Genomic DNA, 24,841 nt, shown 5'->3' with positions numbered 1-24,841 from the left:
TTTCGGTTTTAAAAAGTAATGTATGCAAATTCTAGACTCTTTGTAGTCAAGCCAAGACATTTCTAAGTAAAGCTCTGAGAATCATATGAGGTCAGTGTTGAAATGAACCTTCACACTCTTCAATGATTTAATCTGTTCTGTGCACCCTTTTCATGTTGGCTCTGCAAGCTGACGGGAAGCCTCCAGTGATGGGAAAACCACTCCTTCCAGATCCATTCATTTATCTTAGGACAGCTCTGACCATCGGAAAGTTCTTCCCCATAAAAAACCAGACCTGCTACTGTACTTCTTTTCCATCTGTTGGTCCATGGAGAATGAGGCCGACCCCTTTCCATATGATAGCTCCTCAGATGTTTAAAAACAGCTGTAGGACTCACCCTAATTTTCTCTTCTCTGGGACAAGCATCCTTGGTTCCTCTCATTGGTTCTCACATGCATGAGTTTCAATCTAGTCACCATTCTGATCTCTCGTCCCTAAAATTTGTGTTGCAGTTTTAATTATCCCTTTAAAAGGACGTAACTGGCTGCTGTTTTGTTTGGCCATCTCAGAAGAGAGAGGAACGATCATGTTCTTTATTCTGTAGCGAGACAGATAACTTCATATTCTAATTTCCAATATCCATTAACTTTCATGCTGCCCCCAAGTCACATCTCCACCATTTGACTTTTTTTCTTTTTACTATTATTTCTTTGACTCTACTGCATGATGTTGTATTTGTCCCTATTGAATTTATTCTTGTTAGACATGCCCTATTACTTTATCCTCCCAAATATGCTAGAATCCTGCTTTCAAATGCTTGTTGTCTCCGTTTTATTATATCTACAAATGTGATGAGCAGAGTCCTCCTGACCTTGGTCTAAACCATTGACTAAAATGTTGAAGAGTAGAGAGGACAGAGCCTTATGGAACTCCACAAGTTAAGCCCCTTAAAGCTGAGTCTAGTCCATTAATTAGCACAACACAGTCCAGTAAGTTCTCTTTGCATCTAGCCTGCAGTCATTCATTTCTCCACCAGGGGAGATTGTCCTGAGAGGCTTGGTCAATAGAATAAGACTAGCTAGTTTAGCAGATCCTACTATTGTCCCTGTTTCTGAAACTCCCTCTCTGATCAAATTGGATATATCCCAGGCTTGGAGGCTTGGAGGCTTGGAGCAGCCTTGTCCTGTCAAACACAGAGGTTCAAAGTGAGAGGATACTTGGAACTCATGCCTTAAAAGCATCTCTCAACATCCCAGGTGTCTGGCAGATGCTCCTGTTGGTAGGGGCTGCTGTAGCCCCACCAGATAGATTTCTACTTCTCTCGCCTTTGTATGTTTCAGGACTGAAGAGAAGAGGAAGGAAGTTCTATGTCTAAAGACTAAAGCTTCTATATAAGAAGATTGCTCTTTATAAGTTCCAGTAAAGAGTCACGAGACAGAGCCACCCACTACAGGCAGCAACTGCAGCCCTGGGACACTTTCCCAAAAGATTAGGTTCCAGTTACTCTTAGTCAAGATTTTTTTTAAGGCAAGAAAACTTTGCTTGGATGGTCCCCCTTGGGGATTCAGTTGTGCAGGCTGATGTGGTTTCCCCCGACTTTTGCTCCTTCCCTTCACATGCACGTATATGTCATGTCCATCCCTCTCCCCCACAGCACTTGTTTGCATTTGGGAATACATTGTTATTTTTGAATTAGTGCTCATGTTTCAGCTCCCTGGCCTATTTTCAAATGCTATCTCCCGAACAGGTGTATAGAAAATTAAGGCAATTACAGAGAAAATTAAAGCAAACAGCTCCTTGATATTAAGGAAAGAAACTTCCATTAGCCTCATTACCAACATATATCACTTTACGTAACGCATGTGTGGTATAAAACCACTGCCTCCCCGTTAATTTATGCAATAACTTTAGGAATAATTTTTTTCCTGTTCTTATTGAACAGAAATGGACAATGGCTTAACAGTTTAGCTAATATTTCATTGTATGTAGGAACTTTTGCATAGAAAAAACTGATTTAAAAAATTACCTTTTAACATATTTGTTATATTTTCAAAATTTTACATATCGATTTTTTAAACTGCACGCCCATGTCCATTTGCCTGCCTCATTACTTGTTGAAAGGGCCCAAATTCACTCTGAATTTGCCTTTGCCGCTAAAGATGCAGTCAATTCTGCTCCCTCCTAGGAACTTAATTAACAGGGTAAAAATGTGAATGGAGTTACTGGATTCTCACACTTTCTTTCTTTAACTCCATTCCCCAACCACTTCGGACATTCCAGCCTGTTTAATGGACAGATTTCAGAAGCTAAAGTTCTTACCTCAATGTTGCACAGACACTCTTCTAACTTGGTAACAACTTCAGAAAATTCCGGTCTTCCCTGTAAATAAAGAAAATACTTTTTTTTCCTCCCCCAAAGAATAAAAGGGAAGCAACTCTCTTTGGATTTTAAAATTGGGTATTTGCATTTATAAGGAATGAGATTAACAATAAAGTATATTTTTATTTAAAATACACTTGCATTGAAGTGTTAATTGAATGTTCATTTGCTGCTCAGGGAGGGATGTTGAGTCTTCCTCTGATAAGAGTTTTAAGTCAGAATTTGCAACTACATTCAGATAATGAAATAGTGGAAAAGCTTTAATTAGCTTTGCATGCTTTTAAATGGCAGGTTTTCCTCTTCAAAATGAAAGAATAAAAGTGAATACTACGAACTATTAACCATGTCAGTGCCTTACACTGTGCAACATGTCGGTGGGAAAAGAACTGCTAAGGCTCATTTTACAATAACTTCACTTTTGGAAATGCCATCTCAGATTCAGAACTAAGATCAATAGAAACCTCACGACTATGCCCTACTTTAGGGGTGAAGATAAGCTTTTTATCTTCGAAAACTGTCATTAACGATATTGTCCATTATGAGCCTCCGAGTCAGATGAGTCTGGTTGAACAAACATTGATTGTATTCCGATTCTGTTCCCAGCTTTGTTCTAGTTGCTAGGGATATGAAAATGATAATGGATCTATAGAAAAAATTCTTGGAATTTTAGAAAATGTTGGTCTCTTTAGAAGAAATTATATGCCTCCTTTTGTCAGGTCCTAAGGACTACATAACCTATCATTTCTCCCTTTATGAAACTTTCACTGCCAGGAGGTAGATGGCCCAATTTAACATTCAGGTGCAGTAACCAACTAATTTCGATTCTTAGCAGAACAATTTCTCCCTTAATATCTAGCCCTCCCCTGAGGACACTGCTTCCCCCAAAGCTCTCTCAAGAGGAAGCTGTTTTCTCTCATGTTATTCCCTGTACATCTAGGTGGGTGGAGCAGTAGTGGGTAAGTGGGGCTCTGTGTCTTTCTTACTGACATTACAACTTTCCGATGCTTTCTCCTCTGAAAACCACCAGTTTATCAAGCTATTCCACTGAGTTACCCTCCCTCATTCTTTGAAGGTGATAGCGTCTGGCTCGCTGTCACACTGACACTACTCTCAGTGCTTCTGTTACCTGTGCAGATCATCATTAAGGTGGCCTGACCTCTGGGTTCCTGCATCCCCTCTTCTGCAATGATCTTATCCTCCACCTTCCCTGAGTCACTTAGCCCCCTGGTCATTCACACCCTCGACCCTGTTATTTGCAAAGCCTGCAGCTCCTCTGTGCTAGCCATCCTCACGGTTTCCATCAGGTCACTCTCTGGGCTCTGCTGTGTTTTCTTTCTAGCTCACTTCTTTTAGAACCCAGACTCTAATCATCTTTGACCACACAAACAATCTTACCACTAAACCCCCTACCCCAGCTTTTTATTGTGAAGATTTTCAAATACACCCTACAGCAGAGGAGAATAGTACAATAAATTCCCATGCATATACCACTCAGCCTTAAAAACCATGTTTGCTAATACTATTCTATTTATCTATCCTACCATCTTTTCAGTGTCATCCACTCACCTCATTTCCTCCCTTATTAGCTTAGATTTCATTGGCAATCATATTCACTCGCTTCCACACAGCCTCTACTCCTCTGCCTTATCATGCATTTTGTACAAAATTGAAAAAAATCCCAGTCTCTATTAATCTAGTCCTGACTGGTCTTACTTCAAAATCATTACCCTCAGACCTCAAGTGGACCTTCAGTACGTCCTAGAGAGCTTACTTCTAGCTCATTCACTCTGTCAACACTCTAGATGGTCGTTTCGCACCTTCTCCTCTTTCCTCAAACCTCTAGTTCCCACTACTCCAACCACCACCCACCTATGCTTAAAGCACACAGTCCGCCCTCACTGCCTTTCCTGTAGGTGCACGCTACCTGATTCCATCCGGGGCCAGCTCCTTCACTGGGTACTAAATCGCATCCTTGGTAATCTACTCAAGGACGCTGCCTGAGCAGTAATTCTCCCCTCTATGTTTTTGCATCATCAGTGTTCCCTTTCTATTGTTTAATCTCATCAATGTACAGACAGAGAAATGCTTTCATCTTAAAAACAAATAACAAAATAAAACAAAAAACCTCTTGACTCTGCTTCTTCCTTAACCTACTCTTCTATTTCTCTGTTTACCACAATTGCTCTAAAGAGTTGCCTGAATTTGCAGTCTCTTATTCTCTCCCTTCCATTTGTTCTCTACCCCAATCAGACTTACTCCTATAATACCCTGCTGAAACCCCTCTTGTCAAGGACACAGAGACCTACCTCCTCATTGCTAAATTCAATGCTCATTTTACTTGGCGCAGCATTAAATGCAAATAATCATTCCTTTGTCCCTGAAACAGTCTTCAATTGGATTTAAGGTCACTGTTTTCTCATCATTTTCTTCCTCTCTCACTTGCTATTTCCCAGTCTCCTCTTTTGGTTTCATGTCTCTGCTTTATCTTTAAATTTTAAATTGCACCAGACCTCCGTCTTTCGGTCTCTTCTCTTTTCTATTTAGAGTTAATTTGTTGAGGGTTTAATTCAGTCTCATGGCTTTAAAAAAAAAAAACTTCTAAATACCTATATCCAGCCCAGCACTCTTTCTTGAACTCTAGCTCACACAGGCAATTTCTTGTATTTATCGTCTTCTCCGCTTCAGTAAATGGCAACTCCATCCTTTCACTTGCAGAAGCCAAAAACCATAGGATAATCTCCGAATTCTCTCTTTGTCACACTCTTGCTTCTAATCCACCAGCAAACCATATTTATTCTGCTTTCAAAATATATCCAGAATCTGGACAAGTAGCATTTATATTGGATCAACCCTCCCCAGATAACAACTGTAAACTCCAAACAGAATATAAAAGACAGCAACCTGAAAGCAGCATAGTGTGAACAGAAGCAGGCAGATTTGGGAGGAGGATACAGAAGAAACGAAGGCCATGGGGGTAGATTCCTCATCTTTTATTTTTTTACAATATGTACTGTAAGGGCAGATCCTGTCTACATATTAGGGAGCAATTAAAATTCTGATTGAAAGCCTGCAGGTTTTCTTGCTCCAAAGAACCAGAGGACAGAATTCAGAGCAACCAGAGTAGAGTGTATTAGCTGTGGTTTTGTAACAAATTGTCATAAATTTAGTGGCTTTAAACAACATCCATTCGTTATCTCACAGTTTCCATGGGCCAGCAGAGGGTAAACAGATCCTTGGCTCAGGGCCTCACCAGATTAAAATCACAGTTGTCAGCCGGCACCACGATTCTCATCTGAGGCTCAGAGGCCTCTTCCAACCTCACTCATTATTGGAAGAATTCATTTCCTTGTGGTCATATGACTCAGGTCCCTGTTTTCTTGCCAACTCTTGTTCAGGGGTGACTCTCAGCTTCCAGAAGATGCCCACAGTTCCTTGCCACCTGGCCCCTATAAGCATTCACAACATGGCTATTTGCTTTCTCTCTGGCCAGCAAGGGCATGTTTCTCTAAACTTTCTCCTCTGTGACCAACTGGAGAAAAATTCTCTGCTTTCAAAGGGCTCATCTGATTAGGTCACACCTACTCTGGATAATCTTTGTTTTGCTATAGGAGGAAACATAATGACGAGAGTAATATCTCGTCTCATTCACAGGTTCTGCCCACACTCAGAGGGAGGGGATTATTCTTGCCATGTACACCAGGGGCAGGAATCTTGGGGGCCACCCTAGAATCCTGCTTATCACACATAGGTGCTAGGAAATGAGCAGAGATCCTGGAAGAAGGGAATCTGGGAGAGGGAGCCCCAGAACCTGCATATAAACCCTGCCTGATTCTCTGGCTGACCTTGGAACCACACAATGCCCAGGGCAGGCTCTAAGCAGCCCGGGTAGGTTAAGAGAAGTGAACTCAGATGAGACTTTTTGGCCAGTGCAGGACATTGTTCTTACTGTCTTCTCAGACCGGAAAGATCTCTTACTCTCTGCCTGTGGAAATCCTCTGCCCTCTTCAAGCCCAACTCACTAGACACATCATCCTTAAAGTGTCCAAGGATTTTACAAAATAACTTTTCCCCTTTATTTAGATTTAATCCATTCTTTTTCTTGTATTACACATAGGTATTTACACATCTGTATCACTAGCTAGAACTTGCTTTGAGGGTAAGCAAAGGTCTATTTACTTCTGTATACCTAGCATGTTTCATCACATAGGATAGCTTAGTTGAGCTCAATTTTTTTATATCAAATTGCATCATGATCATAAAAAATTATCCAGAATCTGACTACCTCTCATGTCTAAACCAAGATCACCTCTTTTTTGTATAATTATAATTTCCTTCTAATTACTTTTATTGCTTCTATTCTTTGCCTATTAAAAAATATGTTCCCAACCCAATAGCCAATCCATAGCTACCATCATACTCAGTAAGGAAAGTCTGAAAGCTTTTCCTCTAAGATCAGAAACAAGACAAGGATGCCCACTCTTACCACTTTTATTCTACATAGTATTGGAAGTCCTAGCCACAGAAATTGGGTAAGAAAAAGAAATAAAAGGCACCCAAATTTGAAAAGAAGAAGTAAAACTCACTATTTGCAGATAACATGATATTACATATAGAAAACCCTGAAGACTCCACTAAAGGGAACTTTTAGAACGAATAAATAAATTCAATAAAGTTGCAGGATACAAAATCAATAAACAAAAATCTGTTGTGCTTCTATACACTAATAAAGAATTATCAGAAAGAGAAATGAAGAAAACAATCCCATTTACAATGCATCAAAAAAGAATAAAATACCTAAGAGTAAATTTAATCAAGGAAGTGAAAGACCCTGTACACTGAAAACTATAAGTCATTGAGAAGGAAATTGAAGAAGACACAAATAAATGGAAAGCTACTCCATGCTCACAGATTGGAAGAGTTAATATTGTTGCAATGTCCATACAACCCAAGCTGTGTGACTTTGGATGGTTTATTAACCATTCTGAGCTTCAGTTTTCCCAGCTGCAAATTGAGCTGTAGGATTAAAAGAATTAAATAAATTAACATATATGCAAAAGCTCAACAAACTGTAAAGTGTCTTACAAAATAATTTAATACACTAATGGGTGTGCCTTGGATGTGAGTTCTCTAAATTTATGATCAAATGCTTTAACAGTTTAGTTTATTTATTTATGTATTTATTTATTTTTTGTGTGGATATATATATTTAGAAGTGTAGTTGATTTACAATATTATATTAGTTTCAGGTGTACAACATAGTGATTCAGTATTTTTATTGACTGTTCTCCATTTAAAGTTATTACAAATAATGGCTATATTTCTCTGTGCTGTACAATATATCCTCATTGCTTATAACAGTTCAATTTAAATGCTATTTAAAGCAAGGATTCTAGCCATTTATCCTGCATCATGGGAGAGCTCAAGATGTTCAGTAAAACGCAGAAATCCCCAAAATGCCTCATGAGCTGAATATACTGAAATCCCTGGGTAATAAATGCCGGCATTATGACATGAATTGCCCTCTACTTTCCTTTCAGGTGGATGGCTCATACTCTTTGCCATCATGCTGCGGCTGGTGGCAGCTTGCCCTGCATCATGTGTGGTGTGCACCAAAGATGTAACCCTCTGTCACCAACTAACCTATATAGTAGGTAATAAAACCAATAACCCCAAAAAGCAGTGCTCAATGTTCCTGGCAAATTTGTTGCTATGCCTTTCATTGTACTGGCTATCCTCTGGGCTCAGCCTGAAAGAGGTAAATGTTTAAAGAACAAGCCTTTCATGGTGACTAAAGACCGATAATATTATTTTATTTTCCTGTTCATTCCTATTGGTCTCAACCCAAACTATTTTAAGACCTTCAGAAGTAATTGAGATATTTTGCTATTATTACAAAAGAATATTACCATTTTATGCAGCTGCATGCTTTTTTTTAATAAAAGAAAAAATGGATCACTTTAATTACAGTTTTGTCCACATTTTGTACAGATTTGAACCCTACCACAGGCTGAAAGACATATCAATGAATCAGAAACCTGAAGTGCAATTGTTTAACATTAGTAAGATTAAGTGATGTACCAGCAAAACAGATTATTATCAAAGTGCATCTAATTTTGAAAGTGTAGTCTTTTTTTATTGGTGGTAAATGAGCTGTAGAAATGCTAACAAGATACACTGCCTGTATTCATTACATATTGCTTGCTTAAGTCAACAATTTAATAAGACACCTTATTAACAAATTTGAGGAGAATGTGATTTACATCCTGATAGTCAAGAAGAGATAAACAGCCATAAGCTCCACCAATAGAAAAATTTCAGAAATAAGTCTGAGTTAAGATGTAGTGGAAGAAAATTAGTTCCTTCATTTCTAAAATTCTATGACTCTATGAGAATTAAGAGGTAGACAGCATTGTCATTCCTGACAGGAGAGAGACCATTTTGAGGTTAGCTGGTTGTACACTGTTTCCAATCTGTATCAAAAACACTTAAAAAACACTAAACTCCCACCCGGTCCAATGGATTTTATGACTCCACTACATTTTGTTTGTTTGTTGTTTGTTTGTTTGTTTTGATCAGAGATAGCTGATGTCTGTAAGAAACAAATATTTCTCGTCTACATTGCTGCGTCTCCATCTCTTCCTTCTCCATCCATTTACAGAACACCGCATTTGTAAAGTCAGATTTCATAAACACAAAGAAGTAAATGGATGACTTGTGAGTGGAGCCTATCTGGTCCTAGACAAGAAGTGATTAACAGAAACAATAGCCAGCTCCCTCAGAGTCGGAAATCCCTACAGGACAGGGGAATCCATAAAAACAAAACTCCTTCAACCCATATCAAAAAGAATGATGGAAGGAACAAAATGCCAAACTGGCCAGACTTAATAGAATTAAAATAATCAGTAATAAGTACTAAAAAAAATACCCTCAAAACAAACAAACAAAAAATCCCAAGACTTAAGCTTGCTTGTGCTGCAGAGACTGGAGCAATTCTTCTGAAAGAAAGCATTGTGAAAATCCTTTGTCTCTCACTTTTAAAAAATCTCTTTGTTTCGGTGATGTAGTCTGAATTCCACAAGGGAATTTGCTTCCCCCACGGCTGATTGTTCTAATATCACCTGTAGACCTCCCAGGGACAATGGACTCTTCCACCCTCATGACACTGTCATTTGCAGTCAAAACAATTTTAGCATGATAAAGATGTGTTACAATAACTCCTGATTATAATACATCTTTATTGAGTTAAAACGCTTTGATTTCTAATGACAGAGCAGAGATAGGTCTGGGGTGATCATGGGGAAGGGATTTAGCAGCTGGAAGCCCTGAGTACCACCTGTCATCACGTGATGGACTTCATATATTAGACAGGAGGCCAAGACGTCCCAGACTATAATGAGAACCCCACTGACAGATCCTCGGGTTGTCTGGAGAAACTATAGATCCTTACCAAGTTGCCAACTTTTAGCCTGGAGCTAAAAAGCAGAAACCAACCTCCTTCTCACTTCCCCCACCCCAACCCACACCTTTATGTTTGAGAGAAAAGATGCCTGACTTCACAGCATAAATATACATGGCTAGTGGAAAACGAGCTAGGAAGCTCAGTACCCGGGCTTGCCTGGCTCTTGACTGAATCTGTCTTGGGCCAGCAGGGCTGGAGCAGGTCAGCACACAGCCTCACAGAGAGGAAGCCTGAAACGCCACTTTCAAAACAAACAAAAAGAAATCAAAGATGACAATCCCAAACAATGAGTTAAATTTGACATCTAAAGGAACAGATGGGTTTATGTTTCTCCAATAAACATGTCATGGTAACAAAGAATATAAAAATCCATCATTCTGATAAAGAGCTACCTTGCCCCTCAACTGAGAAATCAGAGAATCATTTTCATTTTGTTTATTGTTCTTACCCAGGTGATAAGATTGCTCAGAGGGTATTGATTATCTCTGCTCTCCACTGTGCTCCCCTCCCACCTGGGTGTACTTGCTTCTAGTCTGTGCCTTTCTTCCCCGCAGCAGCCCCTGTGACCACGAGGGTTTTAATCATCACTGATGGATCGCTCTCCTCTATAGAGAGCACAAATCTGTCCCTCTTGTTTAATCTCGCCCTGCTCTCCTTGAGCAGAAATGGCATCGAGGATGTTCAGGAAGACGCCCTGCACAGCCTTTCAAAGTTGCAGACGTTGTTGCTGGAGCACAACCAGATATCCAGCTCTTCACTCACCGACCACACCTTCAGCAAGCTTCGCAGCCTGCAGGTGCTGGCGCTTAGCAACAACGCTCTCCGCACCCTGCGAGGGTCTTGGTTCCGACACACCAGGGGCCTGACCCGGCTCCAGCTGGACGGGAATCAGATCACTAATCTGACAGACGGTTCTTTTGGAAGCACACATCTCCACCATCTCAGGCATCTGGATTTATCTAACAATTTCATTTCCTACATTGGGAAAGATGCCTTCCGGTCCCTGCCTCAACTCCAGGAAGTGGACCTTTCCCGGAATAGGCTGGTCCACATGCCGGATGTTTTTACTCCACTGAAGCAGTTAACCCTTCTGAGCTTAGATCAGAACCAGTGGAGCTGCACTTGTGATCTCCACCCCCTTGCCCGGTTCTTAAGAAACTACATAAAGTCTTCTGCTCGCACGCTCAGGAACGCCAAGGACCTAAGTTGTCAGCCTTCCACCACCACTGCGGCCCCTGCAAAGAGTGTGCTAAGGCTGTCTGAGACCAACTGTGACTCCAAAGCTCCCAACCTCACTCTGGTTCTAAAGGACAGAAGTCCCTTCTTCCCAGGGCAGGACGTGGCCCTGCTGACTGTCCTTGGCTTTGCAGGTACGCCAGGGAGAAGTGTGCCCAGCTTTTCATCACATTCTTGAAGTACACTAAACGATGCCTTTCGCAGGCGACTGGGGAACCTTGCCAGGGCTTGTGGAATGGAGAGATTGTCAGTACAGGTGGGAGGATGTCAGCTGATTTGGCACAGTTTGCAAAAATTTCCTGTTGCCAAGAAGCTGTCTAACATGGAGGAAAGGGCCTTGAACCAGAATTCAAGCGTTCTAGTCCTGGTATAAGTAGCACTGTGATCTGGAGTAAGTTAACCTGCTATTTAGACTTCAGCTTTCTTGTCTGTAATGAGGGAAGAGTATCTATATTTCATCAGTCATCCATTCGTCGGGGAGCACTGGCACATTCCAGATGCTCGGAGATGAGGATTTAAAAAGTGATGAGTCATAGCTCTCTCCTCAAGGCACTCACACCCTAGAGCCCCTTCGTGGTGTAGCAGGACTCTGTGGCTTCACCAAGCGCACGAGGAGATGCTGTGCCGACAGTCAGGTGCATCCCACTCTACAGTGGTTGTGTAGCAGGGGGATTAAGCATATGAGCTCTGCAGCTGGCTTATTCAGGTTTGAAACCTGGCTCTGCTCTTACTTGCTGTGTGACTTGGCAAGTTGTTTAGCTGCTCTGTGCCTTGGTTTCCTCCTACTTGAGGGTTTTGAATTCTTTTACGATTTCTGTTTGTCTAACTTGTTCATAAACCTGGCCCATACCTCCCCGGACTGACTAAGGAGCGGATAATATTCAGCTGTTTAATTTTCCTATGGTAGTTCTACCATTTTAAAAACTATGCATCAGCTATTATTACAACTCTCTGGATGAATGATATAAAGTGATGTTTGGTGTCATTAGTCGAAGACCAAATATGCATGAGATTTGTCAAGTTATCTGCCTAGATGTTTGTATGCTTGCAGTGCTGGGTGAAATCCTTTGTGCCTGTGGGTAACTATGGTGATGGGAAGTGTGTGTGTGTGCGTGCGTGCATGCAGGGAGTGGTGCCCCAACACTGGAAAACCAGAGGCTTGCAAATGGCATTCAGGACTGAACTGACTTATTTTGAATACGTGCTATAAATAATTATTCCATAGCAGGTTTCCAGTGAATCACTTGAACATCAGATTTTTAACTCCTGACAGTTATACTTTTAATCAAGATCCATGGAGACCAGTGTCAGGTCTCGACAATGAAACTGCCACCAGCAGTAATCAGATTCACTTGGAAGTGAATTCAAGCCTCTCAGAAAGATACATTGTTTTAGAAAATGTGTGACCATGTCAGTAATTTTATGTGCTAGGAAATAATTTACCACAAAAGACAACAGCAATAGGGCAACAGAGTTTATCCTTAAATGTGTTTCTTAGAATAGGAATTCTAGGATATAATTAGTAGATATTCAAATCAAAACACACACAGATGCACATATAAGCAATAGGTTGGAAGTTCAAATCTGGGAAATGTTGGATTAAATTAAGTGAAATAGGCTTCTTTACTATAGCATTTTTCATTGTCTTTCATTTTTCTAATGAGCATTTTGACTCACTGAGAGGAAGATATAATGTGGAACATTTCTCACATTTATTTGACCATTAACCCTTTTTCCACAGAGGATTTCACTTGAATTAGCAGTTTTTCAGGACACCATGTGGGAAATACTACAATAGAGTAATTTTAGAGTATCTTCTAGATATCTTTTATATCTATTTTTAGAAAAGGTTTTTACAAAGTTAACAACTCGGTATTAGTACAGAGATAGATAAAAATTCTGGAAGCTTCCAATGGTTTTGTCAAAATGATAGGAAGCTTAATATGCTGAGAAGTTATAAGTGTGATTACACACATGTTAAGCTGTAGCACGTGGAATTATCATAACCATGTACCTCATTGATTTAACTATTAAAGATCCTGGTTTTAAGAGAGATTCATCTTTAAAAAAAAAAACTCTGACTTTTGATATCAATTTATTCCATTAAGATTCTACTCGTGAAGTAGGTGTGGTCAATAATCTATACTTCAAGATTGTAGGGAAAAGACTTAGAACTAAAATTTGGCCTCTGATTCCATTTTTCTTCTCTGGCTGTAGATAAATTATCATAATATATAAGGAATATATAAAATATTCAGTGAATTTAAAACTAATAAGTGGTTATTTGACACCTAACATCTTGAAACTTCCTATTCTGTGAACTGATAGATAAAAAGAGAAAGCTATCATGAAGCTGTAACAATTCCAAGACTTCAATGAGATCTTATTAATTTTGTAATTTTTTTTTTCCACTCAGAAAGATTGCTAGAACACTTTTTAAAGATAGCAACAATGTCCACGGCAATGAAAATTCAGCCGTCTTCCTGATAGCAGCTTCGTTTTCTGCTTTTGCTCCCTGCATTAGCAGGAGGTGACCAGACCTTAGCAGTAATGTGATCCAGACATAGCTTACCATCAACAGCAGGAGAGTGAGTGGTTTCTCACCATTTAGACACAATTACAGGAGAAACTTTATCCCATAATCAGATTATGTCCACTCTCTTCAATAGCTGATGCACTGCGCTCAAGAAAACTTAGGGATTTTCCTTCCCTTTGTTGTTTGGTTTAGTAACTGCATCAGTCATACAAAGTATTCTCTTGATGATTTGTTTTTGAATTTTTTTTCCTTAACAGCTGAGGCTTCTAGGACCTAACAGGAAAATACAAAACCTATACAGCAGCAGCAGCTACGACAACCATACTAACATTCAACAACGCCCACTCATTGCATCGTACGGTATCACAGCGCTGTATCAGAAATGCCACATGTGCTCTCTCGCTTAATCTTGGAGTGGTATTAATTATTCCTATGGGACAGAGGAGGAAAAATGAGGCTCAGACAGATTAGAAAACATGCTCAAGTGAAGTATTAGAGCAGAGCTGGAGTCCTGGGTTTTCTTACTCAATGTAAGAGAGACAGAGTTGTTTCTAAAATTTTATTCCTTTCATGTTTTTAAAATTTAAAAACCAAAACCCTCCTTTGGAATAACCCAGATGCTAGCATCTGGCAATTAAAATGTTCTGATCTAACTTATGCTACTACTTAAAAAAAAATGCTGTGTTTTTAATAGAGATTTCATTATTTCAATATGTTAGAGCACTCTCTAAGAATGTATTGTCAAATAAATTAAAATGGGGCTTAAGGCATTAAGATCTGGTGAACTACACAAAGATTGATGGATTTCTTACCAGAAACTGCTGTTCTATTTGGTTAATCTTCAGTCTTTAATAGAAAAAAATAAAACAATCACCCCTGACACCTTCTCTTTTCTTTCAAGTTTAAAAAAAATCATCACGTTGTCATTAAAGTTGTCTGTAGTGGAGAGAACCAGGCATAGTGCCATCAATCAAAGAGTCTAGAATGCGAATTTCATGTCACTCACTGTCCTCATCTCAGGGAGTCAGGGAACTGACTTTTCTGGGGCAAATGACTTGTCCAAGGTCACACAGCAAGTTATAGGCAGAGCTGGACTTAGAGCACAGAGCTCTAAACTCAGTCTATACTGACATCATGTTCTCCAGATCATTATTTTGGAGATTTGTGAGATTAGACCCCTCAGTGCTTTTCACTGTTAGGAAACCATAAACAGAATTCCTTCTGTTTCTTTAGGAATATTCAGTAAACATTTCTAGAGTGCCTCCTCTGTGCCAAGGTTGTGGGTGCTGGAGATACCACATCCAGCAAGACTGGAAAGGTCCATTTCCTCACAGTGGAGACAGTGAACAAGCAAATGAATAAGCGAACACAATAATCTTACACTGTTATGAGTGAGAAGAAAAAGGGAAATCACTGTGTCAGAGAGAGAGCTGGGTGTAACTCTGAGACTTTGGTTTGAACATCTCAGCAGTTGAGGACGCTATTGGTCCAGATGGGCAACCTGAAGTACAAACAGGTTAGACTCTGTACTTGAGTGTGAGAGACACTGCCCTTTACCATTTCATTTAGAGGATAAGCTACTCTGTATAGAACATGAGATGGCAGCACCAGGAACTCTGAGATTAGAGGTCAGTCATTTATTGCCGTAGCTCTGAGAAGGGAGTGATCTTCACAAGATGGAAAAAGTAGCAACGGTGTCAAGAAATTGGGAAGCATCGATTTAGATTTTAAAGGATAAATAAAATTCAAATAAGCAAAGGTAGGAGAAAGTATTACAAACATCACTAAGAGAATACCCAAAGGCTTAGAGGTGCATTGTAAGACTAAAGAATCAAAGAATTTGAAACATAGTACTTAAATGTGGTAAATAACTGGAAAAATAAGCCTAGGAAGGAAGGTTATGGCCAGATCGCACCAAGTCTTGAATGCCAAGGAGTTTGACCTTTATGTTAATAGGAACCCGATGATGTGTTCTGAAGTAGGGGATGAATCTTTAGGGATGATTAAAATATGGCAATAGCTTGCAGGGTGTTTTTTTCTTTGGGGGAGGGAGTTTTTGTATATGAGAATTTCAGGGTATATGCTAAATAGGGTCTATTTTTATTGACTATGGGATTAAGAAACAGGAAATTTCATTTCCCCTAGGCAGAAAAAGAATTTTCATGCAGGAATTGTCTTATTTTATCTTGAAAGAATTTCAGTCCATAAAAAAACTCCTTCTATCAAAGAAATTCCAGATGGTATTGTTTCTTATAATTTTTAATAGATACCAAAAAAATCCAAATTAGAGAGCAGAACAATGTCAATTAAATAGCCTCTGTCTGAATTAATATTTTTTTCCACATTGTGACAGATTTCCCACCCATTCCAATGCCCTTTAAAGCCATTAACCTTGATATCTGTGGATTTCACATTTGGCAATTTATATGTTTCTTCCCAGTGATGTTATCTTTTAATAGTCTCTCTATTTGTCACAGGAGCTGTTGGTCTCACTTGCCTAGGTTTAGTTGTATTTAACTGGAAACTCCAACAAGGCAAAGCAAATGAACACACATCAGAAAACCTTCCTTGCAGAACCTTCGGTGAATCCCTGTGTGATCGTGAGGCGAGAAATTACCACGCTAAGGGATACTGTAACTGCCACTTAGCTCAGGAAAACAAGATAAAGGTCATGTCCATTGTGGGGTCCAGAAAGGAAATGCCACTTTTACAGGAAAACAGCCATGAAGCAGTGCTGGCCTCGGAGTCCACAGCCCCTGACGGATCGTTCAGAAACCTGAGCGGGCAGGGCCCCGGGGCAGACAGAACCTTCTTCTGCCTTGGTGGCAGAATGCTGCGGTCGGGATGTCCAGAGCCTCCCGGGAATACGGCAGCCTTTCACGAAGCAGGCTTACTTACAAGGCACTGTCCAGAGAGAGCCGAAAAGCTAAGGAATCTTGAGCCTGCGGAAGTCCAGCCTCCATCCCTGCAGCAGCACGTAACAAGAACGATAGGTGAGTGGTCGTGTTCTAGACAGCCCCACTCTGTTTAAATCCCTCCAAAGGGGTAGCCTCCTTTGATTTCCTCAAAAGAGAAATGCCATAGAAATCACCGTAGCACCAGTCCATTCCTCCCCGAAAGGTCCTACACGTGTGTATGCATGTCTTGTACTTGCATGTGTGTTTGGGGTGAGCTGTAGATGGACACGCTGCACCCTCGGGAGCTGAGAGTACTCCTTGTGCCCGCTGGAAAACAAATTTCATGACCCGACACCTCACAATGTTCTTTTGCTTTTTTTTTTTTTTTAAAGAAGTCCTTTAAATAGCAATAGCACTGTTAAGATTTATGGGAGGCTGGGTACCGGCTTCTCTCCCAACATCCTTCGAGCTTTAATGCCAGTTCTGCAGTAAGCAACCTTCCCAGAGCATGACGTGTTAGAAGAATGGGCCTTCTAACACTGGTGATTCATTTCAGGAGTGATGTCAAGACACATACTTTGCTTGCTGAGCTGTCAGGGATGATAACTTCCCAGTTCAGGGAAAGTCAGGACTGAATTCATTGCCCCACGCTGGGAGCCAAGTGAATCTGGCCGTGACATCTACCCACTGTACATGGGCGATGTCAATATTTAGGTGGAGGCAATGAATTAAATGTCTTCCTTTTTTCCCCCTGAATAGGAAGGCAATGCTTTCAGGCTCAGCGGTGAAAACTTTGACAGCCGCTCTGTGAAGAGGTTCCTGTCATTTATTTGAATTGGTTTACAACAAGCAGAGCTTCCTCTCAGAATGTGAATGACAGAGGTGCTGTACCAAGAAATTCTTACCATGGGGATCTGGCTTTCAGGATGGACTTGAGGAAAACTGGAAAAGGATGAAACTGTGTGTTATTTCACACGCAGTATAAAGCAGGATGTGAACTTACGCCATTGCATTCCCCAGACTTCAGTTCTAGATGGTTTCTGGGGCCTGATGATTTGACTGAAAAGAAGAATGGCCAAGGAGGAAACCATCTGCCACAGAAACCCAATCAGACTGGTTTTATTTTAGAAAGAACTAAGCCCTTAGCCTTTCAACAGAATCATACCTTAGGCAGATCTTTCACTTTAGCTTGGTCCAAAGCCTTCACTTCTCTGCCGGTAACCCCTATACTAAAGGGAATTTGGTCTCTTAACCATTTAAAACCCAGTCTCTTGATTCACACAGAGAACACCGGTTTGTGAAATCAATACAATTACTTTTAAGAAAGACTTGAAATTCTGCTACAGCCAGGCACTGCACTGAAGCTGCAAAGGACAGATATCTGGGAGAAAACATCCAAGTCCCACCTGCTCCAGAAATGTCAGTAAGGGGAACACTCTGATTATGCCTTCTGATTCGGAAACACAGCGTTACAGTATCTCAGGGCTCCAGGAGACCTTAGAGGTGATCTAGTCTAATAGTTCTTAATATTTACCTTTGAGCCTTCATTAGACTATGATGAAGGCTACGTATTCTTTTCCCAGAATAATTTTATACCACATAAAGTTCCCCTCTCGTCTAATCTCCTGATATCCCGTGAGTAAGTGGCTTCTCCAAGGTCACCCAGAGAGTTGAAGGCAGATCTTAAATTAGAATTAAATGCAAGCTGGGACCTAGTCCACCTCTTTCTGTCTATCACTAAAAGAAATATTTCTTTCTTCCTTTGGACAAAACAATTTTACAAAACAAGAGAAAGTATGCTGATGAGATGTAATTTTAAACTTAATATGCATTGTGGTTAAGAGGACAGGGTGTAATGTTAGACAGACCGGGGTCAAGTTCTGCCCACATCATGTAGCTGACATGTGACTGGGGAAAACAGTCAACCTCTCTAAACTGGTGTCTTCATCTGCAAATGTGGTAAGATAACAGGACTTGTTTAATGGATCTTAAATGGGATAATAAATGTGCAGTATTTAGCACAATACCTGGCTCTGAGTATATGCTCAATTAATGATAAATATTACTATAATCTTTGTTGTTAATATTATTTAGCATGTATCACTGATGTTATATTAACATGCACCATTTTAAAGACAGAAATTCCTGCAACACAGACCAGGCCATATTCCAAAATACATACTCACTTAACAAATATTTAATGACTATTTTAATGTGTTAAGTGATGGCAGATAAAACAGATATGGTCTCTGTTTTAATAGAGCCAATAGTATCACAAGTATTTCTCATTTGTTGTTAAGGTTATTCACTGCCTCAAACCTGAACACTACTCAAACTGTATCATATTCTCCCTAATATTTAGTTTCAAGTAGGAAATGAATTCAGAAAAAAAATTTACTATAGCCATTTGAAAATAATTTAGATAGTATTCATATTTAAAGCTCACCTAACCAACAACTAATCTAAAGCTTTACAACTATGAATGTTTTTATTTCTAATTCCATAACTTTTGCATCAGCATCACAACTGATGAAAATGTAGCCATAAAGAGTGTCACTGCAAACACCAAACTGCCAAGTGTCCCTTGCCAGTTTGGTTAAAAATTAGGAAATATTCAAGAATTGCCATAATCAGAGGAGTCCTTTTTGTAAACCTCTCATAAGGTTTACAGGCATCTGTTTGGTTGGGGTAATACCACTCTGCTCAGCGCTAAATTCCTGCATTTATTATTCAGCAGATATCAGCAGTGACACATTTAGTAGAAGATATGCAACATCCGCTTCAGATTTGGCAAGAGAAAGTCTTGAAGAGCATTTAACAAATGAATCATGGCAGCCTCCAATAGAAAAAGGAGACAATGGCTTACAACCTCACAGGCAGAGACGTTTTATTACAGGCTCACCATCCAAGCCCCGTGAGCCTGAGGAACACTACGTACGAAAGATCTTACAAACACATAGATCAAAATGTGATGATCCTTGTGGACTGTTAAAACGGAGCAGGCCTGGGTGTTTTCAGCCAAACAGTTCTCTTATCTGTAAATATGTGCCCTGCGATCAATTTCAAGATTATGTGAAAGAAAAAAAGCCAAATCGGCGAGAACATTCAAAGCCTGAGAAAGAGCAGATCCAAATTAACAGTGCAGTAGAAAAATTCCTTATGAGTGAGGACAACACAGAGTTATCAGGGTTATCAACAAAAATCACGAAAACATATTCGCCTAAGAGGGTTAGCTTCCATGATCCTGATTTACTAGAAAAAAATAGTTTGGTGATGTCATCCAAAACATCAAGCCACTGGAAACGGCAGAAAAATCAAAGTAAACACCTGACCAACTTGGATCTCAAGAAATGTAGCAATCCTCAGGAGAGACACAAAGGAGAAAAATGGCTTACTGATCCACAAATTCTGAAAAAGAAGAGAACCAATCAATCTGACTTCAAAGGGAAAATTAAAGGAAAAAATTTAAGCATAAAGTTAAATTTACACCCTTTTAGCAAAGTCCGAGTGCATCCAGAAAAATCCTTGCCAGAACTCCCAAAGAAACACAAGCAAGTATTGTCATCTTCAAATAAACTATCCAAAGAATCTGAGAAAGAAGCCAAAGTAAACTTTGAATCCTCTGCAGATTTTTGCCAACAGCCAGAGAGTAACAATTATGTTAAATTCACCGCAAAAAGGCTGCCTCTCAAACATGCACCAAAGCAGACCTCATATTACAAAAAACACATTAAAAAGGCTCCTCCGCTCAGTGCTCACAACTCATCTGTAGTTAGCCAGAGCTCAGTGAGAGGCAGGTGTCACCCTACTGGTCATATTCCTGCTGGAAACCCATCACCGTTGCCTCAGCCCACGCCCATGGTGGCTGAACACAGGCATTCTCAGTTCTCGGCTGAGCCAGTGGGAGGTGCAGCTCATCTGGCATTGGATGTTCCTAGTTATTTACCAGCTACTCTGGAAGTAACAGGAAGGGATGATTTACCATCCTGCCATTCCAAGGAGGTTACTGACCAAGGAGCAACAGAGCCCACAGAGCACACAGAGCAGGACAAATCAAAGACCAGTGAGCTAAGCCAGTTTTCTTTGTCCCTGGGGAATCAAATCCGCAGGCCTGACACCTACAAGGAACGTACTTTAGATCAAAATCAAACTGCACAACATGCGGAACAACTCTCAAGTCATGAACAACTTGGAAATGAAGAAAAAACATTAATGACAAGACCCAAAATATCACATCCAATTGTGGAAAGTTGCGTTAGGGATGAGGGAAATGACATAGAAAAGAAACTTCCCAAAACAGAAACTTATGATTCCTCTCTCATTCCCCAGACACAATCCAAGGGCAAGCTAACATTTACGAAGACAAATTCTCTTCCACACCAAAATAGAGCAGAGGGTCCAAAGGATATAAGTACCTCTCTTAGTACTCAAGCCATTTGGCCTCTAACCAACAGTAGTGAAAAAGGAATTGACGGCACAAATGCATTGCCCAGAGATGACGGCACTGAAGCACCGGAGGTAAAAATAGCAGGGAGAGAAGAGAAAAATACGCTCCATGAAAGCAAGGCAAATTGTAGTATGTTAATTAGAACCACGCAGATGACCTCAAATGGCACTGCAGAAGGAAAGCAACCAATTTGGGAAACTGGAAAAAATGAAAAACATACATTACATGATTCAAGCTCTGTTGAGGAGACTACCACAGCTAAGGATTTGAGTACCACGAAGGAAGCCGAAAATAGACTACCTTGTAGTGAAATAGATCTTAAAATTAACAGTAATATGCATGATTTGAGAGAAGTTCAAAATTTTCAACCAGATAAAGGTAACAGTGCACATAAGGAAGGTGAGGTCACAGGGGAGACGCATAAAGCCCTTCCCCTCCGCCAGAGTTAAAAGACATTAGTTTTGAGGCAGAAAATGAGATGCCTCTAATTCCCAGAGGAATAAATGAAGCTGAAAACTCTGCTCCTAACCCTACACGGTATCCACCGTCTGCTGAATATGTTAATTCACCACCTTTAGAGGCAGAACAAAGTGAACAAAATAACTCAAATAATAGGCCATTTGAACTCTAGCTTTCTTCAAAAGGACACACAAATAGCCCCCAGCCGTTGCATGCGTTTCAAATGCTTTATTTCGGAGGAAAAATCCTCAGTAACTCTTTGTTATCAATAACGTAAAAGTACACGGTTGAATATAATGCAAATATCTAAGATAGAGCCACAAAATATGTTTGACCCCATTATTTGAGTTTGCTTCTCTAAGGAATGGGGAAACGAGAAGGCAGAGTTGGGCCTCATTCTGGAAAAGAAAGCAAACATTAAAAAAAAAAAAGCCTTAAGCAAACAAGAAGTAAATAAGAAAAAAGTACTTGAGCAGATTTACACTCGATGTTTATTTTATGGAAATGACTATACACATCTCAATTAGTGGTATTACAATATTGCTTTCTACCCAGATGATTACATATTCATATTTGTGCCTGATCTGTTTTCCTAATTATGGTATGAAAATAAAAATTGAGCTTTGTTTGTTAACTGTAGTCTAGCTGATATGCATATTGGCATATTTCAACCATTCGCAACTGTTCTGTTGACAATTATGCTAGATCCTAAGTATAAGGCTTTAAAACCTGCTATTTCTCAAAGAGGAAAAAAATTAAGGATTTCCAGAGAGGTAGTAGGCCATTTCTATAAAAGCTGTAAAATTCTATCAGCCCACTAGGTGGAGATGTCGGCTTCAATCATTTTGGAACAAATGGGGCTTCAAAACCAACACAATAGATCCAGAACAAAAGGAATTTTAACAAGCTTTATTGCCAATTGTTACTAACTTAAGATTGTGAAAACTAAATAACCCTTGAGCAGGTAAGCTTTCAAGGCTTGAGCTCCTGAGTTTAGCGTGCCACTGTCGTTTGCTGTGACTACTCCTCTGTGTGCACCTGAATTAAATATCTTTATAAATGTTGGACTGAAAAGCAGTGGTAGAATGAGCATCTCTTATTCAAAGCCACACTTATTTGAAAGAGAGATATACTCAAACAATTTTACTAGTGATACCGTAGTCAAATGTTGAAAGCATACTTTCATGGTATAGAATACTATAATATTTCACACTTCCTAGTGGGGGAAAAAGGTTGCAAAGGCAACTAACTTTCTCTTCCCCAGTCCCTAAGTCTTATACTTATATGTGGCAAGGTGATAAAGCTTTAAGGACTATCAGAGCAATATAAATTTTGCTTACATGCCCCACCTGTCTTCTGTTTTCTTTCCTATTCAGAATTGCTGGCAAATGACAACTTTTATAATTTGAAAAGTCCATAAATTTATTGCCTTTCTTCTTTCTCTTTTCTCCCTGGATTCAAATATTTCTTGCTTTTAACTCCAACTCCTCTCCTCTCGATTTTTGTTTGGCTTCCCTGCTTGAGCTCGCCTCCTCCGCCATCTGTCTGCCTGCCTGATCTTGCTTCGTTTTGTTAAGCACCTTGAAGGTGAGAAGAGCGTGGATGCCAACTTCTTGGACAGTAAGTCTCCTGTATTCTAATTGCCAGCGCCCTCAGTTTTGTAGGGCAGGTTACTCTTACTCTCCATAGCTATCTTTCTCTTCCCTTTTCCTATTTTTTAAAGCACAGCCCTCAGCTTTGCTCTCCTCTCACTACCAACAGTGTCCCTGAGATCAGGGCCCTCAGAGTGCTCTGGTCACTAGCTTCCACTCAGGAGGCAGCGATGACAGTTCTCCTAGACCCTTTCCTCTCATCCATTTCCTAAATCCAGACTTCTACCTCCTGTGTTCTGTTTCCTTTGAAGTAGTTCTCAGGTTTAGCCCTGCTCCAGAATCCCCCTGGTAGCCCTGTGGTCTCTGTGTTGTAATCACTGGATCACCGCCACAGTAGCAGGCCCAGCTGGAGGCTCTGACTTCAGCGTCTTCCGCTTCTGTTTCAGCCCACCAGTTCTCTGCCCTTACTGGGCACATTTCACCGCGGGTGCATGTTAAAACGCAAAGGCCCAGGCTCCATCTTGGAGATTTTGATTCAGTAGATTTAGAATAGGGCCCCAGAAGCTTCATTTTAACAAACATCCTGGGGTAATCTGGAGCACAGAACATACAGCCTATATTAAGAAACCATGCTTCGCTGTTCCGTACACATGAGGAGATAATTCACCGCCGGCCTAACCATAGAAACTACATACAATTCTTTAACTGAATGAGTGCTTCATATCAAACTCAGAGGAACTTTCCAGAAAATTTCCTTTATCATATTTTTCACTGGAGACAAAAATGTAATTGCCTATATTTTCATGTCCAAATTCTCTATTCTGGTTTCCCAAGCTTTCCAAAATCTGATCCCATCTAATTATCAGGATTTCTCCCCTCCCCCCCACTGTTTTCCAACAAGCGTCTCCTGTCTCTGATAGGCTAGTGTTCTCACTTTCCTCTTCGGTCTTCTGTGGGTCTCGACTATGTTCTACCTTTGTTCGTCTTGACTAACAAGACATGCACAGGAGACAAAAATGTGCTTCAAATTTAAGGAATGAAGCAAAGCAAAGCAAAGAATGAGAAGTGGAGGGGATAACCTAGGAAATAATGACCAGGCAGCATGATGTTACTGTCTTATATCTAAAGCTGAATTTGTTTGGAACGAGGGTCTGGGATAGCCGCTCAGCAGCTATGATGCTCTGATAACCAGTAAGTCTCTCCCTTGTGTCCTTTCTCACAGTGCATTTGCACATGTTCTCTCTCACCAACCCCATTCATTCAGCAAAGTCCTATTTATGCTTATAATCTCAGTTCAAGGGTCACTTCTTCCAAGAAGCCTTTCTTGACCCAGCTCTTTGTCCCCCACTGGCTGGTATTCCTTTAGTATCCATTCTCATCTAGTCTTACTTTCCTTCAGCTTGGTTTTTAGCTATCAATACATCCATGTGTTTATTCTGTTAATCTCCAGATGATGGGCTGGGCATTCAGCGCCATTAAGGGCACGTCCGCATGGAATCTCCTCACCTGTCCCTGGGGTTGTGTGTAGTAGGAGTCTCAATAAATAATTATTTAAGAAAAGAGTGAAAACTAGCCCATTGCTCCATTTCACCACTTAGCCTGTTGACGTGGTGAAGGCGTCACTGGGCGATGCGGTGATGACTGAGGCGCGTCACTTAGAGAAGCAGCTCAAATGTGTGATGCTGACACGAGTGCCACGGCCAAACCAGGCCCCCGGACTGACAAGCCCGGCTACCGCCAGCTGGTCAGAGGCCTGGCTTTCCTCCTGTGCTTTCTCTCCATCCACCTCTGGGCACCTCATCCCCAGGGCCCAGACCCTGTGCTCACAGGCTTCCCTGTTTAGCAATAAGACTTTT

At 40.4% G+C, this 24,841-nt stretch overlaps 2 protein-coding genes across 2 annotated transcripts in view; one reads left to right on the top strand and one right to left on the bottom strand.

Moving 5' to 3' along the window:
• LOC102519218 (serine/threonine-protein kinase TNNI3K) overlaps positions 1-24,841 on the bottom strand; it is a 285,392-nt gene that overhangs the window by 52,791 nt on the left and 207,760 nt on the right. The window contains exon 23 of the mRNA XM_032494576.1: positions 2,300-2,359. Coding sequence (XP_032350467.1) covers positions 2,300-2,359 — 60 coding nt within the window. The remainder of the gene's footprint in view (positions 1-2,299; positions 2,360-24,841) is intronic.
• On the top strand, positions 7,849-22,118 carry LRRC53 (leucine rich repeat containing 53). Its single transcript, XM_032494579.1, is given in 5 exon segments — positions 7,849-8,010; positions 10,373-11,188; positions 16,068-16,583; positions 19,222-21,369; positions 21,372-22,118. Coding segments are annotated over 5 exon segments (3,762 nt in total). The 5' UTR covers positions 7,849-7,922; the 3' UTR covers positions 21,566-22,118.

The sequence above is a fragment of the Camelus ferus genome, chromosome 13 (genome assembly GCF_009834535.1).
Source record: "Camelus ferus isolate YT-003-E chromosome 13, BCGSAC_Cfer_1.0, whole genome shotgun sequence".
Classification (NCBI taxonomy): Eukaryota; Metazoa; Chordata; class Mammalia; order Artiodactyla; family Camelidae; genus Camelus; species Camelus ferus.
Note: the sequence above shows the minus strand (reverse complement) of the source record. Positions and strands in the feature narration are given on the sequence as shown.